The 16,301-nt window shown below is 39.4% G+C and overlaps 1 protein-coding gene across 1 annotated transcript in view; it reads right to left on the bottom strand.

Annotated features, from left to right (window-relative positions):
* The window catches only part of LOC149773825 (E3 ubiquitin-protein ligase TRIM17-like), a 40,121-nt gene that overhangs the window by 22,688 nt on the left and 1,132 nt on the right, over positions 1 to 16,301 (bottom strand). The window contains exons 2-7 of the mRNA XM_089945950.1: positions 13,605 to 14,053; positions 12,719 to 12,814; positions 11,933 to 12,163; positions 11,302 to 11,330; positions 10,709 to 10,855; positions 9,784 to 9,919 (exon numbers count right to left, since the gene is read on the bottom strand). Coding sequence (XP_089802076.1) covers positions 9,784 to 9,919; positions 10,709 to 10,855; positions 11,302 to 11,330; positions 11,933 to 12,163; positions 12,719 to 12,814; positions 13,605 to 14,048 — 1,083 coding nt within the window. The 5' untranslated portion in view covers positions 14,049 to 14,053. The remainder of the gene's footprint in view (positions 1 to 9,783; positions 9,920 to 10,708; positions 10,856 to 11,301; positions 11,331 to 11,932; positions 12,164 to 12,718; positions 12,815 to 13,604; positions 14,054 to 16,301) is intronic.

Here is a 16,301-nt window from a genome sequence, read left to right as displayed (position 1 = left end):
ATTGGATGGATTAAAAAGATGATGGCCACCCCTTCTTCATCACAAGAGAAAAAGATAGTGAGGACAGAAGACAGAAGTGAAACAAGAACCGATATCCCCCGACATCCTCCTCTTCAACACCTATTGCCGGTCGCACACGTAAAGCATTGCAATCCAAGAAAATACCCCAAGAGAAAAAGAGTAGCCTCTTCCAAGAGTGGGTGCCTTATTAACACACCAACCAACACCAAAAATGGAAAATGTCTTAGCCAGCATTTACTACGATCCCTCGCATCCTGCAGGTTACGCAGGAGTTCAAAAATTGTATCGTGCTGCCAAAACGCGACTGAAAAGTCTCCGTTTACCTCAAGTGCAACGATGGTTACAAGAACAAGCTACCTACACTTTACACAAACCCATTCGACGCAAGTTTGCCAGAAGTCGCACCCGAGTGGAAGGCATCGATCATCAATGGCAAGCCGATTTAGCCGATGTCTCTCATTTGGCCAGCTACAATCGTGGCTACAAATATTTGTTTTGTGTCATCGACGTCTTTTCCAAATTTGCCTGGGTCGTGCCCTTGACTTCCAAATCGAGCAGCGAGTTAGTGCGAGCCCTGCAACGGGTGTTGAAACAAAGCGGTCGTCACCCTCTTCGATGGCAAACGGACAAAGGCACCGAATTTCTGAACCAAGCTTTCCAAAAAGAATTAAAGAAACGTGACATTCATTTTTTTACCACCGAGAATCCCGAAACCAAAGCCAGCATCGTGGAACGTTTTCAACGCACTTTGAAAGAACGCATGTGGAAATATTTTACGCATCACCACACTCTGAAGTACATCGACATCTTACCGCACCTGGTGCAAGCGTACAACCAATCTTACCATCGAAGCATCGGACGTGCCCCGCAAGACGTGACTCCCGACAACGAAGTGCTGGTGTTTGAGCGTCTGTTCGGTACGTCCCCGACGAGGGCTGTCCCCAAGAAAAGTGGAGAGTTGACCGTAGGAGATTGGGTGCGCATTGGCAAAACCAAACGCACTTTCGACAAAGGTTACTTACCTAACTGGACGACCGAATTGTTTCGCGTCACTGGACGAGTGCATGGCCGTCATCCTGCCGTCTATAAATTGGAAGACATGAACGGAGAAGTACTCAAAGGAACGTTTTATTTGCCCGAGTTACAACGTGTCACCAAAAAAGAAGACGACGTGTACGACATCGAAAGCATTCTCGAACGCAGAACCCGTAAAGTGGGCAAACGACGTCTCAAAGAAGTCAAAGTACGTTGGAAAGGATATCCACCCAGTTTCGATTCTTGGATCGACGCTTCGCAAGTCATCGACTATAAAAAGAAGAAGTGACCATCATGCCCTTTCACTCAGCAGACGCAGCTACGTCGACCACTCCTTCTTCCCCTAGTTCTTCTGTGCAAGATTTACAAAAACAACCCTTGTGGGTGTGGTGTGGAGAACGTGTGCCTAAAACGCAAATCGTCTTTTTCTGCCAAATCTTCGTGGTGTATTGTGTCATCGGGGCAGCCATCGCCAATTTGAGTTTGCAACAAGGAGACAAACAATTGTGGACCATTTTATTGAGCAGTTGCATCGGTTACCTGCTTCCTAATCCCTCCCTGAAATTCTCCTCGAACGGGAACGTTGTGTCCAGTGCCAGTGCCAGTCACCACTCCAACAACAACCACAACCACAACCAGAACCCCATTTTGGGCGGAGACACGCCTCTGACGTCCAGTAATATCCCCTCGGACAACCACAGAACTCTGGAATTATGAGTCACCAAAACCAATTTTACTTAACCTTACCCAGTGACAGTTCCATGGAGGTGTTTCCCCACAACACGTTGTGCTGTTACACGGCCAAATTACCTCAAGCCATCCCCTTAGATCACGAAGCTCATTGGGAAGTGGCTTTAGTGGAAATCATTCACCCGACCCAAGTCCTCAATGTCCTTCCCAAGCAAAATGTTTTTGATGTGGAAGTTTATGACGAGCAAATGCAACAGTACTTGGATACCATTGGCAAATATGACAAGAAAACCCGTTTACAAAATCAAAAGTACACCACCTATCACTTGTTCATTCCCCCAGGCTAATATTTTAGTGGTCAACATTTGGTGAGCACCATTACCTCCAGGTTTAATGTCGTGTTTCTGAAAGCTTTGGAAAGTGTCAAAAAAAGTGTCACCATGGAATACCACAAAACAGCTCGTCGCTTCTTGATGAAATTTGACGGGAGTAAAATCCTGTCCATTTTATTTTGTCCTGAATTGTTTGACATGTTGGGCGGAGACATGGACATGAGAATGGCCATGATCAAGAAAAACGAATTACCCATCGTTTACGACAACGAGTCTTTTAGCAAGTTATTTCGTGCCCCGGTAGAAATGAACCAAGGACTGAATTTGATGTTTGTGTACTCCGATGTGGTGGAGTACAACGTGGTGGGACACACCTCTGTACCGTTACTGCGTGTCATTCCTTTCAAAGTGGATTCTGCCACGAACGCTGACGAGGAAGGTGGAAACACTTACCACGTTCACCGCGAATTTGTCCATCCTCACTATTTGCCTGTCAGTAAGTCTTATTTGGACACGGTCAACATTGCTATAAAAGGAGATCTGGGACAAAATATTCCATTCACCAAAGGAAAAGTCACGGTGAAACTCCATTTTCGAAAACGGTTTTCTCACGATTCGTAAGTCATGTATCCAGTGTACCGAGGGGTTGCACGACAGCGAGGACACGGTTTAGGAGATATGTTGAAATCGGCCTTTCGTTCGGTGGCCCCGGTGTTGAAACCGATGGTGACACGCGGATTGCACGCCTTGAAAGATGCGGCACTGACGCAAGGCAAAGAATTTCTCCAAAATGTCATCATCGACAAACAAAACCCTAAAGAAGCCTTCATGAGGGCAGGCAAAAATGTCTTGCTGCAAACGGGCAAAGACATTTTGGGTCTCCGAGAAACACCTATAAATGCCCTGCACGCTACCGAGTCAGGCATTCAGCAAGGACAAGGCAGAAAGAGACGACGAAGAAAACACCATTTCACCAGACTTCAAGCTAGAAAGGCCAAGAAAAGAAGAACCGTTCGAGACTTAGACGTTTTCGATTATTAAGACACAAAGAAAAATGATGCACCGAGAATCTTGCGCTTGTTCCAAGACGGAACTGGACCTGTTTGCCATGCCCCCCACGATGATGACCATGCAAGAATCCCAGTGGGTGGAATTTCACCCCGTCTCCTCACTGACCGATTCCGCTCCCATCGAGTTTGAAATCAAGGGACAGCCCGAAGATTACATCGATCTGAATAGCAGTTACTTGTACTTGAAAGTCAAAGTTCTAGATAAGGATAATGGTGCAGTAGAAGACACTGAGAATATAGCTCCGGTCAACAATTTCATGCATTCCTTGTTCAGCTCAGTGGACTTGTACTTGAATAACAAACTGGTCAGCAGCAGCATGGATACTTACCCTTACCGTGCCTACCTGGAAAATCTCTTGACGTACGGAATAGATGCCAAGAACACTCATCTCAATGCTTGTGTGCTATGGGAACCTGACGAAGAGGCCAAGTTTGACCTACTAGATAAAGACAATGACGGCTTTGAGGAAAGACGAAAGAAAATCTTAAATAAGAAAAGTTTAGAACTGATGGATCGTTTGCATTTGGACATGTGGTTGCAAGAAAAGTATTTGCTGAATAGCGTAAATATCCGCTTGAGACTGAATCGCAGCAGTACCGTTTTCCATTTGTTGGCTGATACTGATGCTACTAAGACTGGCACTCCTAAAAGCAAAATCGAGGAGGCCAAACTCTACGTACGACGCGTGGAAGTGTTACCCAAAGTGGGAAACGACATCAGTCAGACGTTGAGCAGAACGACCGCCAAGTATCCGATACGTCGCGTGGAAGTGAAAACCTTCACCATTCCCAAGGGACAGCGATCCATGATCGAAGATCATCTGTTTCAAGGACAGTTACCCAAACGTTTAATCCTTGGTATGGTCTTGAATACAGCCTTCAACGGAGCCTTCGCTGAAAATCCTTTCCACTTTCAACACTTTGACGTGTCCAAGATCGAAGTCAGTCGCGATGGCAAGACCTTTTGTACCCGACCTTTCGAACCTGACTTTGAGAAGAAGAATTACTTGAGATCGTACTTGTCCCTGTACGAAGCCACGGGACAGTTAGGAACCAATACCAGCCTACGGCATTACGTACGATGATTATGCAGGAGGTTATGCTTTGTGGGCTTTCGATTTCACTCCAGACCAAGGCAGCGACGAGGGACATTTCCACCCTATAAAATCAGGTCAGATTCGTGTGGAACTTCAGTTTAAAAAGGCACTGGACGAGACAGTGAACGTCATCCTGTATGCCGAATTCGATAATACCATAGAAATCAACAGTTTGAGAGAGGTCATTCTAGATTACTAGAAGTCATGGAAGACTGTTATCCCTCTTTACCTAGTGGAGAAACTTTGGACATGAAATGTGAGAAGACTGTGGAAGAAGAAGAAGAAGTGATCATGATGAAGTCGAGATGGCCAGAACAAGAAGCCCATTTAGTCTGCTGTTTTGCCAAACACTTAGTCGAAAAAATGACGGAATTGATCAAGAAAAATTGCTATGGATGTCAAAACGCTCATCCCAGTCAAATTCAACACGATAAATGCCTGATGTTGAGTCAAGAAGAAAAATTGGACGAGTATCTGGACGAAGCTTGGAGTCTCATCTCGGACGAAGACGTGTTGCACCAGTGGTATAAAGACTTGCGTGAACATTCTTGTCCACCATTAACCACTCAAAAGATCCATCGTATCGAAGCTCTCCTGAATCAGAGTGAGGAGACGAAACGAAGAAACGGTTATTTGTCACACATTTTCAAGCAAAAAGTCAGGATCGAATTGACGACTTATTATTACCTGTGAAGAAGAAAACAACACACACAAATCAATGGATACCTGGGAACTTTATTACCTTTTGAACCACAGTTCGTATACGGCTTCTTGGAATCCTGTCGTCTGTGCTAAAGATGAACTCCCTCATCGCAAACCTCAAGACCATCAAGCTTACGTGATCAACACGGACGACAGTCATCTCCCAGGAACCCACTGGGTAGCCGTTTACTTTCCTCAAGAAGGATGTGTGGAATATTTCGATTCGTATGGATTGCCCCCTTTGGAAGACGATATCATTGACTTTATGAGAAGAAATACCACCCGATTCAATAATGTAAAATTACAAGGCACAGATTCCTTGGTGTGTGGACAGTACTGTGTGTATTTTCTGCATCATCGCAGCCTGGGCTATTCCTTAGAACATTTAGTGACTCATTTTGATCCTCGTTCTTCTTCTAGAAATGATGTGAAAGTAGATCGATGGTTTTGTGACCATTATGCTTATCTTTTGTCTCAAGCTAGGAAACGTAGTGTCCATCAATGGCCTAATGACTTCCAACAGTGGAAATCACAATTTCATTCACAACGTTGTCAGCCCTGTTTAAGGTAGATTGTGAATTGAGAAAAAAATGTTTGTGATTTGAAAAAAATTGTTTGATGTTATATTGTTGGATTATTGTTTAAAATATGTTAGAGTTGTTGTTTAGTGTTAAGTGATTATTGAATAAAAAATGTTGTGTTTTGAAAAAAAATGCCTTTGTCTTTTGTTTAGCTATAAGAATGTTGGATTCATGCTCTTTCATTTCTTACTATCCCTCTCATGACACTCATTGAACGTTGCGACTCGAAAACCGTGGGGGATGTTTTCCTTCACGTCCGCGCTTTGACTTTAAGAACCGGGGTTGTTTCCAGTCTAACCATCCATTGTCGACTCATCCTCCTACCAAGATGTGCTCCAAACTAGCTAAGCTCAACGAAGCCTACGTGAATTTGCATAGGGTCAGACACAGTCTGATACCGAAGCCAGAAGAAATAGAGAATGTAAGAATGTTAAAAGTCACTGAAGACCTGATAGAAGAGCTCTTCAGAGAAGAAGTGAACAGGGAGAAAGAAGAATGGACAGAGAAGTAGACTTCAGAGACAGCAACAGCAACAGCAGCAACAACAACAACAGCAGCAGCAGCAGCAACCTGAAGCTGACAGAGGCTTTGTCGATTGCCGTATCGACACCAAAGAGTTCTTCTTCTCTTTCCGAAGAAGCAGACCTATCGCCAGAAAGTCTATCCTCAGAGGACATCGCATTCTTAGAAACTAAAAAAGATTGCCATAGCAAACAATAAAAAAACCCTTTTCAGGGCTGCCCAATACTCTAGAAAAGAAATAACGATCCATTTGCCAATGTGTGTGTGTAGGTAGAGTAGTGTGAATATAAACACTAACTCTTTTTCAAAAAATGTGAGGGTATGTGTTTGTGTATAAGATTGTGTGTTTGTAAGTGCTCACGTACCTTGGTGTGGATAGTAGATTAAGATGATGTTTTTTTTTGTGTTTGAGGTGTATATTTGGGGTTAGACTGGATTGCTTTGCGTATGTGAATAGTCTATTGAAGTGGTTAATAACAAACATTTTTTAGAATAGTAATGGGTAGCATAAAAAGTGAGTGAGTGTTTCTTTTAGGTCCGCGCGTTGTTTTTTGGTCATGATCTAGGTAAGATCAATTTTATGTTTTTTAGGGGGATGTTTTCCATCACGTCCGCGCTTTCAGTATAAATTGAAACTCGCTCGGCAGTCTAGCTACCCTTGTTGATTGATCAACACCACCAGAAGAATGAACACCAGAATTGTGAAACTGCTAGAACTCCAGATGCACCTGGAATATGCCAGGCGCATAGTAAATGAACTATCCGCGGAAGCCATAGTAGAAGAAACAAGAATAAAGAAGGAAGAGGAGGAGAGAAGAGAGAGGGAAGAGGAGGAAAAGAAAATAGGAGAGAGGATGACTTACAAGATACCAGAGACAGAGGATTGGGGTGCTGAAACCAATCATCCCGCCTCTGCACTCCCAAGAAGAAAGGTGAAAGGAGACTGGGGAAGAAGATGCGTGTGTGGCGCCAGGCCAGGAAGGTGCCATCATTAGATAGGTGCATCTGGAGTTAAAAAAAACCAACAGCCCTTTTCAGGGCTACCCAATACTCTAGAAAAGAAATAACAATCAATTTGCCAATGTGTGTAGGTAGAGTAGTGTAAATATAAACACTAACTCTTTTTTCATAGTGTGAGTGTATGTGTGTTTGTATTTGTGTTTGTAAGAGCTAACGTAAGTTTGTGTGAATAGTAGATTATGGGTTTGTTTATTGTTTCTTAGCGTATGTGAAGAGTATAGTTTGGGTTTTATTATAAGAAATGAGAAAGTAGGGGATGTTTTCCTTCACGTCCGCGCGTTGTTTGGTCATGATCTAGCTAAGATCAATTTTATGTTTATAGGGGGATGTTTTCCTTCACGTCCGCGCTTTTCGTATAAAAACCCACAGTATCCGTCGTTCAAACCATTCTACGGAATAACAGATACAAGATGGAAGTGTCGGCGTTGTTTAATGACTTAAGAAATGTTTACTTTTGGATGATGGATGGAGAGTATACTATTGAAAGGATAGAAAGAGAATGGAGGTTGAGAAAAAGTCTTGACTATGTCAATGAACTACAGTTAGCGAGGAAGATGATAGAGGAGATGATAGAGGAAGAAGTTAAAAAGATTGAGAGGATTGATTCAACCAGAGTATGTAAGAGTGGGGACTATAAAAGAGTCTATGGACAAGGTAAAAGCAGTGAGATGCTATTTAGAAGAGCTAGAGAAATGGTCAGAGTGGAAGTTCGTGAAAAGGGGCATTGAACAACTAAAGAAAGCGGAAGAAAAGATGAAAAAGATAATAGAGGAAGAAGTGCAGAAAATTAAGGACAGGTGGGCAAAAGATAGAAAAGAACAAGAGAATAGAAAGAAAAAAGAAGAATATGAGAGACTGAACAATAACTGGATAAAAATCCAACAGAAGTTCCGAGCCATGGGTCACCCGGACTAGATACCGGACAATGAAAAGAAGAAGAAAAAAGGAATTTGGGGAAAGATTAGGGGCTGGATGAGTAAATGGAGGAAATAGAAGAAAGCCAAAGGCCCTTTTCAGGGCCAGCCATATTTCTCGAAAAGAGAATGACTTTTCAATTGCCTACCCCTTTTTTTAAAAACATTTTTTTTAAAAAAATTAAAAAAATCCCATATTCAATTCCCCTTGTCCCTAAACAAGCCCAAACTCTATACCCCATGTTAATTTCCCCTTGTACGTAGATTTGCCCACGATTTTTTCGCCATGTTAAATTTCCATTGTACGTAATCTTACCCGGGGGGGGGGTCTGTAATGCTAATTCCCATTGTACGTAATGTGCCCCACTTAACTACTGTGATTTCACAAAGTTAAGTCCTTTATCAAAGAATTTTAAACTTTGACAAATATGCAGGTTTCTATTACTAACAAATACTTACTCAGTTTAGCATGGATTAAAATTAATGAGCCATTCATTTACAAAGTCTTTAATCCGACCTAGATCCTCATTTGAATCTCAAGAGGATCACAAAAATTTGTAGAGATGAGTCCCCAACAAAAGGTATTATTAATGTTTAAAATTCGATTGAAATGTGGTTCAGCTGTGGACTAACAACAGGACTGGCCCCCATTTGATTCTCGAGGCACACCAGCTGACAGTTTTAGTTCTTGTGTAAAGCTTTTGCAAATGGTAACCGTTCGTTTTATATTACAAATATGATCCATAAACTAAAACAACAGGGTACAGGTGACACAATATTTGTTTTCCAATTTAGCTATGTGACCGTGATGCCAAACCAATTATAGGTTGAAAAACCCTGACCAAAATTGGAAGCGTATTTGGAGGAGATGGAAAGATATCCCATCTACCTCCAAACAACTTATGATGTATATGTACCTTCACGACGTCTGGATGACGGAAGATATGGCTTTTAATAAATACAAATTGTCCCACCCCCCCCGTCATCTATGTGGACAATGTATTGACTCAAAAGCACACATTATTTTACGATGTCCCAAGACGTCGGTGTACAGATACAGAATCAACAATATCAAAGAAGAATACGGCTTCATTGAAGCAAAACAACTTCTTTATAAATGATAAAGAAATTTTCTATGACCTTCCAACTTTTGATCAGGGAATATAGTAGAATGGCCTTATTTTAGAATCGGAGTTATTTTGAAGAAAACAGAGTGGACGCATAAAAGACAGAGAAAAATGAGCTGAAAAAAGAACATTGCTCATATTTTATATATATTTGTTATATTTTGCTAAAAGTGACATGTGCGGAAAAAGAAAGATAATTTAAGGTTAAAAGATCACTTACCAGTCCCTTTTTACAAATGTGGAATATTAATTTTATTCAGAGCACAGTGTTTAAAAAACTGAATGGACTTTATTTTACCATATGTCTAAAGGATAATTTCATTCGGTAAGCACAAAATGTTATATGTGGTTTACAGCAAGAGAGATGATACATCTGCACTGGAGGCATTGGTGTGTTACCAATTTGGCAACAGAGGATTCAAGAATTCAACGTTCGATGGTGAACATGTAAATAAACACAAATGTGAGAGCATTGTTTACCAACCATACCTTAGAAACAAAATAAAAGAGTAGCGAAGAAAAACGGTACTATCTACATGAAAGAAAACTAAATCATAATTCAGTAAGTAAATAGCTCGCGACAGAGGATTTTTTTTAAAAAAAATCGTTTATCAATAAAGAACATTTGTCAACTATGGGTTAAAGTAAAAGAGAGAAAGAATTCGCAGATACCATGAGTATGTCCAACAGATTGACGATGACCTCGTCCTTGTTTTTGGAGGCTGACTCTAGATAAGCACTCTTCCATTCCTTCTCGTAGATCTCGTTGTATTGTTCCGCCAAGTGCTTGGGGCTGAACTTATCTACTCTACAGTAAAAGTAAAATGGTTTGGTATACATGAACTTTGTCCTAAAGATACATCATCGAGATATGGTGATATTTTTCACTAAAACTCTACCTGTCTAAATAACAAAAGCACGTACAACAATTATATAGCATTCAAAGACTTAAGTAATGAATGTATTGACTACTTTCAACAAAATATGTTTTCTTTCTTCATGTTTCAAGCTCTGCAATGCATTGTATTCAGAAAAAGATTACTTTGAAATTTGTATGTAAATTAAAATAATCAAACATTACATCTAAAAATAGAATCTGGAACCAGTGATGTAAACGCTTGATTCATTTCAACGATGACCATTGCTAAAGAGTATGTTGTTAATTAATTGAATTGAATCTTTAAACTCGTTTTTACCATAGCTACCCCTTCAGACAGACATTGTTAATGGTGGTTGTTACACATCGAACAGTAAAAAAGGTCAGCAGTTTATAACTTGCTAATGTGAGATTAGGTCAGCTTCGCCTGTTATAAAAACCTGTGACCTGCAGTCAGAACACGTGATGTTAACTTGGATAACTCAGCCTTTGAAGCTTTTGGACGATCTAAGCACTATTAGAATGACTCGTCGTACAGTATAAACCCATTAATTTATTAAACCAGCATTCAAAATATTATCAACAGAATAATCCTTATAAAGAATGGTCATTAATGATAATACACATAATATAGATATACATAAAAACAGTGACTTATTTTAGTTACCATTTCAGACGGGCACTGTTTATGGTGTTTTAAAAGTAACAAAAGTGACTTACTCTGGTTCCCACTTCAGATGAGCATTATTGATGGCAGCCTCGAGATTCAGGTTATCCAACTCTAAACTACAGTCTAAGAAACAACGCGATCTGGGACTTCTCACAGTGGACAAGTCAACAGAGTCCTTTCTATCTAGTTTCAAGCATCTGCAATGCACAACCACATGATCATAGAGTAGATTCTACATTATATTTCACAGGCTCATATGTCTGACGATCTATCTACTTACCAGTCTGTTTTCTGACCTGTATATCAGCTTGTAGGAACGAAAACAATAGGGATTCTCTGTGTTTAAAGCAACTAATATTTCGAGACTACTATTGTCTTCAGAAAAATGAGGCGAAGGAAGTTAACTTTATAGTCACGTGTAATTTCATTTTATAAAAAGCGATCTTTAGCAGTTTCATCCAAACGTTGTCTTCCAAACGATCTGATAATCAGAAAATGAAAAATACTTGATGAAGTTTATACAACGGCAAACTCGATTAAGAAAGTTCTCAATATGAAATAAGTTATTGTAAGTAATTAGATCTATTTGATTGCAAATTAGAATGGATGCTGTTACAGATGACAGAAAAAAAGCCTTGCTTACCCAGATAGACTTAGTTCGTCTTTGTAGACCTGTAAGTGAAATATATATATATATATATATATATATATATATATATATATATATATATATATATATATATATATATATATATAGTCAATTCGTGTCGGATCAGTGTCACTTAAATCTTCAGACGTAATCTTCATATTTATTAGGTATTTGGGAAGCACAAGTTCCCCAATAATGGATTGCCTTCCTCTTTGACGTAGCTAATCTTCATTTGGTTATAGCTGTGCAATGGTTGTATCGATCACGTTTTGTAAATCCACATGCGGAAAACGTGTTTAAAATGATGCTTTGCATGTACTATCATGCTATCTCTCGTGTCTTTTCCTGATTCATTTCAGAAAGTGTTTTATATACTAAATGAGTCAAAAAAAGACAAAAGTGGAATTGATTATTAACAAGTAATAAATGCCTCCCTCTCCCATTACATTTCAAAATAACCATCCAACAGTAACAAAGACCGGAATACATCATAGCTTGAATGGATTTTCTAATGGAACATAATTATGACATTTTCGTCAATGGGTATCAAAGTGTAATTCAGCCAGATGATTTCAATCATGTTTGAATAAAGTTAATGCAAACTGTTTACAACTGAAGATCCTACCTTTAAAAACTGTATTTTATCCAGACTTAGACGCTGCTGCACGGACGCGAGGGAAGACACTGCTTCTTCCTTATTGGCCCTGATATTGTCGAGGACGGCCTGCACCTTCCCACGTTCTTCCTTCTCTCTTGTTTGCAAGTCTTCAAGTACTGAATGCTTACTCTGCTGGATAAGTCCCACGAACTCGTCAAACTGTGCCTCGATAGCTCCGGATTTTTTCTTACAGGATTCCTGGGTATTTTGTTATAAATAGTCATTTTTACTTTATTTCCGTAAATAGAACTTGTATAGTTCGCTTCAATGTATCCCACATAGTCATGAAATACGACCAACTGACCCAGAAACTACTTATAATATTCGATGTACTTTGTGAAACACTACTAGTACGTATATGTAATGGTAAAATCGTAAGTAGAAAAGAGATAGAGGCGTTTCAGTAACTTAAGGAAGTTATGCGTCTAGTTGATAGAGGACATCTGAAACATCATGTATTACTCCTTTTCCTAACATCTGTCACGTTTTCTTGCTTTTCTTATAAGAATGTGTAAAAGATATTTCTCCAAGAGAAAAACATGCTTTTATTTTCTTCCAGTCGCCAAAGAAATAAAAAGGTAAATCATTACACTGTTTTCTATATTAAATGTTACTTAATAATTGTATTGCTAAAAAACCACATAAAATCTCATATTTAATGTTATGCAGATGAACAGCGATAAAGTTAAGTCGTTTATAAAGAAGTAACACACTATGAAGTTGGTCGTTTTGAAAGTTTCTCATGAAACTCACTGCTATCTCTTGCAGATAGTGGACCTCTTGTTCCTCTATTTTATTCAGCGCCTGGACCTCTTCCTGTAGTTCAGACACACGCTTCAACAGCACATTCTGGAGTGAAAAAGAGCTACTCATTCTAATATTAGAGAGACTGATTATTAAAGCGATCCTGACAACAAAAAATAAAATCAAGACATTCATGACAAAGTGCATCAAAGTAATTAGTTATTTAAAAATAATTAATTAGATTATTATAAAAAAAACAATACACGATTGGATTCGATGAACCAATAAATCGGATGATCGAATTTTGGTTTCTTGATGCCATACTTGTTAGAGATTTGGTGATGAAGGTGCATGCTACATTAAATTTGACTACTGATATTCACGTCTACACTGAACACAATTTTATCACATTTCAACTATATTCTAAAATGAAAGAGAAATATTTAGCATTAATTAACAAGCATGCTTTGCATTGGATACAAGACTGAAGACACATCGGTACACATTATTAATACCAGTTTGGAGATGTATATGAAGAAAGCACGATGTCATCCTTCTGTTTACAAAATGGCAGTCAGAATTTCAACCAGACGATATATCCAAACACAATAGTTACATAGTGGTCCTGAAACAATTGTCAAGATTTTCCAAATAATGTTTTATACTTAGAAATATGATGAACACAATGAATTTCATATAAGAAGAACACAATATCTCCATTTCCCCAAATGATAATAATAAAAATAAAATTACTACTGCATCAGTAAGACATAATTGCAATGATTCTGGTAAAATATAGATCATTTTACATTCGATTGCGTTCCCATAGAGTTTTCCGTTTAACTTGTTGGGGTCACTCTCTGTCTTTAAATGGACCGAAATAAATAGTATTTACCTTCTTCCTTTTATATACATCGTCTATCTGTTCAAAATTGTGTCCTCTGTGGTCTCCAAGCATGCAGTCGATACATAAAAGATCTTTACAACCCGTGCAAAAGGCTCCCAAACTTTTGCCATGGGCTGTACATACATCATCTGCCGTTGGCCCCTTCTGCTCTTTCAGAACCTTTGCCTTATATTTGTCTACTATACGACGCAACAATCGATTTCTAGGAAGCGAGTCGATACCAGACTCGTCTAGTTCTGCTTCGGACCGACATATCGGGCAGTCGAAAGTCAAACTGAATTCCTTTTTGGTCGTTTCTCCCTTGTTGATTCTTTCTATTAAGCATCTTCTGCAGAAGGAGTGTGCACATGGGAGGATGAGTGGATCGTCATAGAAATCAGCACAAATAGCGCAAAACAACTCCTCTTCTAGCTCGTCATCCTGGGTCGTCATGGTTACTGTTATCAAGAAAATTGAAATATTTAAAAATAAGTTCACAATTACTGGGGGTGGGGCAGAGGGAGAGACATGCATCTTTCTCTACGTGAAGATTCCGTGGATCTAAACACTCACTGTAATTGACGTTTATGTGTTTTTAATGAATCCACAGCAGGCAAGGATTTGATACCAAACTGTATATATTCCAAAAATCATATAAGAATTACAGTTTACAATACGAAAGTCAATTATTGTTTTTCAGCTGGCTGAGCACGTGTAATCCGATGGCATTAAAATACACCAAACTTAATCGTTAGAATACAAACCTTTCTCATCTTATATTACAGCATAAAGTCCCCGACTCCACTGTAAAAGGGGAGATAATTTTACTTTGTCCAGTCTGAACGTAGCAGCGATCGCTTAAATGCATGTTTTCATGATTATCCAAAGATTTGTGCGACGCAGTATCAAGCCCCTGTATGTTCGATTTTCGACTGTTTATTTGGTAAGGGTAGATAACTTACCTTAATTTATCTTAACAATCCTGTCTTACAAGAAACGTATCGTACCTGCTCATTCAAACCCAACCAGAAAGTTTTTTTAAAAAATCGGCGTTTGAAAATGTATACTGAGACATTCTGAATTGGAAACAACGCGAGTTTTCATCATCAATTGCTGATGTTTTATTTGTACAATAAGCACTTTTCCAGACTATCTTTGATTTCTTCCAAAAATGTTAATTCAATAACCACGCATTAAATATGATCAATTTGCTGATTTTCATGTCCAAGCCATCAATATTTCACTTCAAGACATTGACAAGCGAGTAGCAAGTAGATCCTTGTAAAATCAGCACTAGTGGCTGGGTATAAGTCGAGTATGTTTATATTACAGTCCATAAGCCCCATCCCCTCTCCGCCTCCACTAGTCCGAGTTTCATCTGACCCTTTTCACCCCATTTTTTATATGTGGATATTTATGTTGGGTGTAGGGTCAGAGTCCATTCTCTGTCGAAAAGTTGGAATTCGCAGACACCATTTGGTGTCGGCATGGAGTAGCCGCTTGCTAGCCGGCCCAGCAAACTTGAACAACCTTTCATCGATATGTACCTGCATGAAATCGATAGGAATATGATTTATTTTCTCAAAAATCGTGAACATTGCATTCGTCATGTCTTTAATTAGCTGACGGACGAGACGAAAAGTACGTCGTTGCTGAAATTTGACCTGGATTTGGCCATTTACATCCAGTGTCCCATGACAAATCTCGCAACCAACATATCAGTGGCATCAGAGGTCATACAGTCACATGATATCAACAAACACATTTTCGAAGTTGTTGTACATAGAATTTGGATATATTATATAGAAGTCACATAATGTTTGTAAATAAATATAATGCACACTTAATTCTCAACATATTTATTCTGAGAACAACGACCAGAATCATGTCGGTATCGTAGCAGGGTTGAGAAAAACATTTTCAAGAAATACCGAGCACGTGTCAGCGCGAGTTTTGTTGGTGTCACGTGACTACGACATTGACACGTGCTCTCTGCGTAGTGAATCTGTTTTTCTTCAAATTGCTGTACCATTTACAGATTTTCGGTCGTTGTTTTCACAATGAATATTTTGAGAAGTTTATGTTTTTTTAACTTTTCTATACAAATTACGTGACTTTCATTTATATGTTCGATTTGTTTCAGAGGCGTAGCTATGATATTTTGCGCCCGGGGACGAACTATAAAATTGGCGCCCCAGCCCCCTCCCCGTTTAATCACATTTTTGAATATTACCCTTGTTTACTTATTATAATGTAACGTTGTAAGCCTCATTTTGGCGCCTCTCTACCTTGGCGCCCGGGGACATATGTACCCCCCTGCCCCCCCCCCCCCCCCCAGCTACGCCTCTGATTTGTTTTCCTACAGCAACACTATAAATTGTTTATTGTTGATATGACGTGACTAAATGACCTCTGATGTCACTGACATGTCGGTTGAGAAAGTTGTGTAGTCACATGACTAGGAATGTTAATGGCCAGATCCAGGTAAAATTTCAGCAACGATGTACTTTCTTCTCGTCTGTCAGCGGATTAAAGTCATAACGAATGCTATGATCGCAATTTCTGAGAAAATAAATCATATTCCTAATGATTTCATGCAGGTATATCTCGAGGAAAGGTCGTTCAAGTTTGCTGGACCGGCTACTAAGCGGCTACCCCATGCCGATACCAAATAGTGTCGGCGAATTCCAACTTTTCGATTGGGAA

Source organism: Sinohyriopsis cumingii, unplaced genomic scaffold (assembly GCF_028554795.1).
Source record: "Sinohyriopsis cumingii isolate HCF-2022 unplaced genomic scaffold, ASM2855479v2 utg000552l, whole genome shotgun sequence".
NCBI lineage: Eukaryota > Metazoa > Mollusca > Bivalvia > Unionida > Unionidae > Sinohyriopsis > Sinohyriopsis cumingii.
This window is presented reverse-complemented; position numbering and strand designations above follow the sequence as displayed.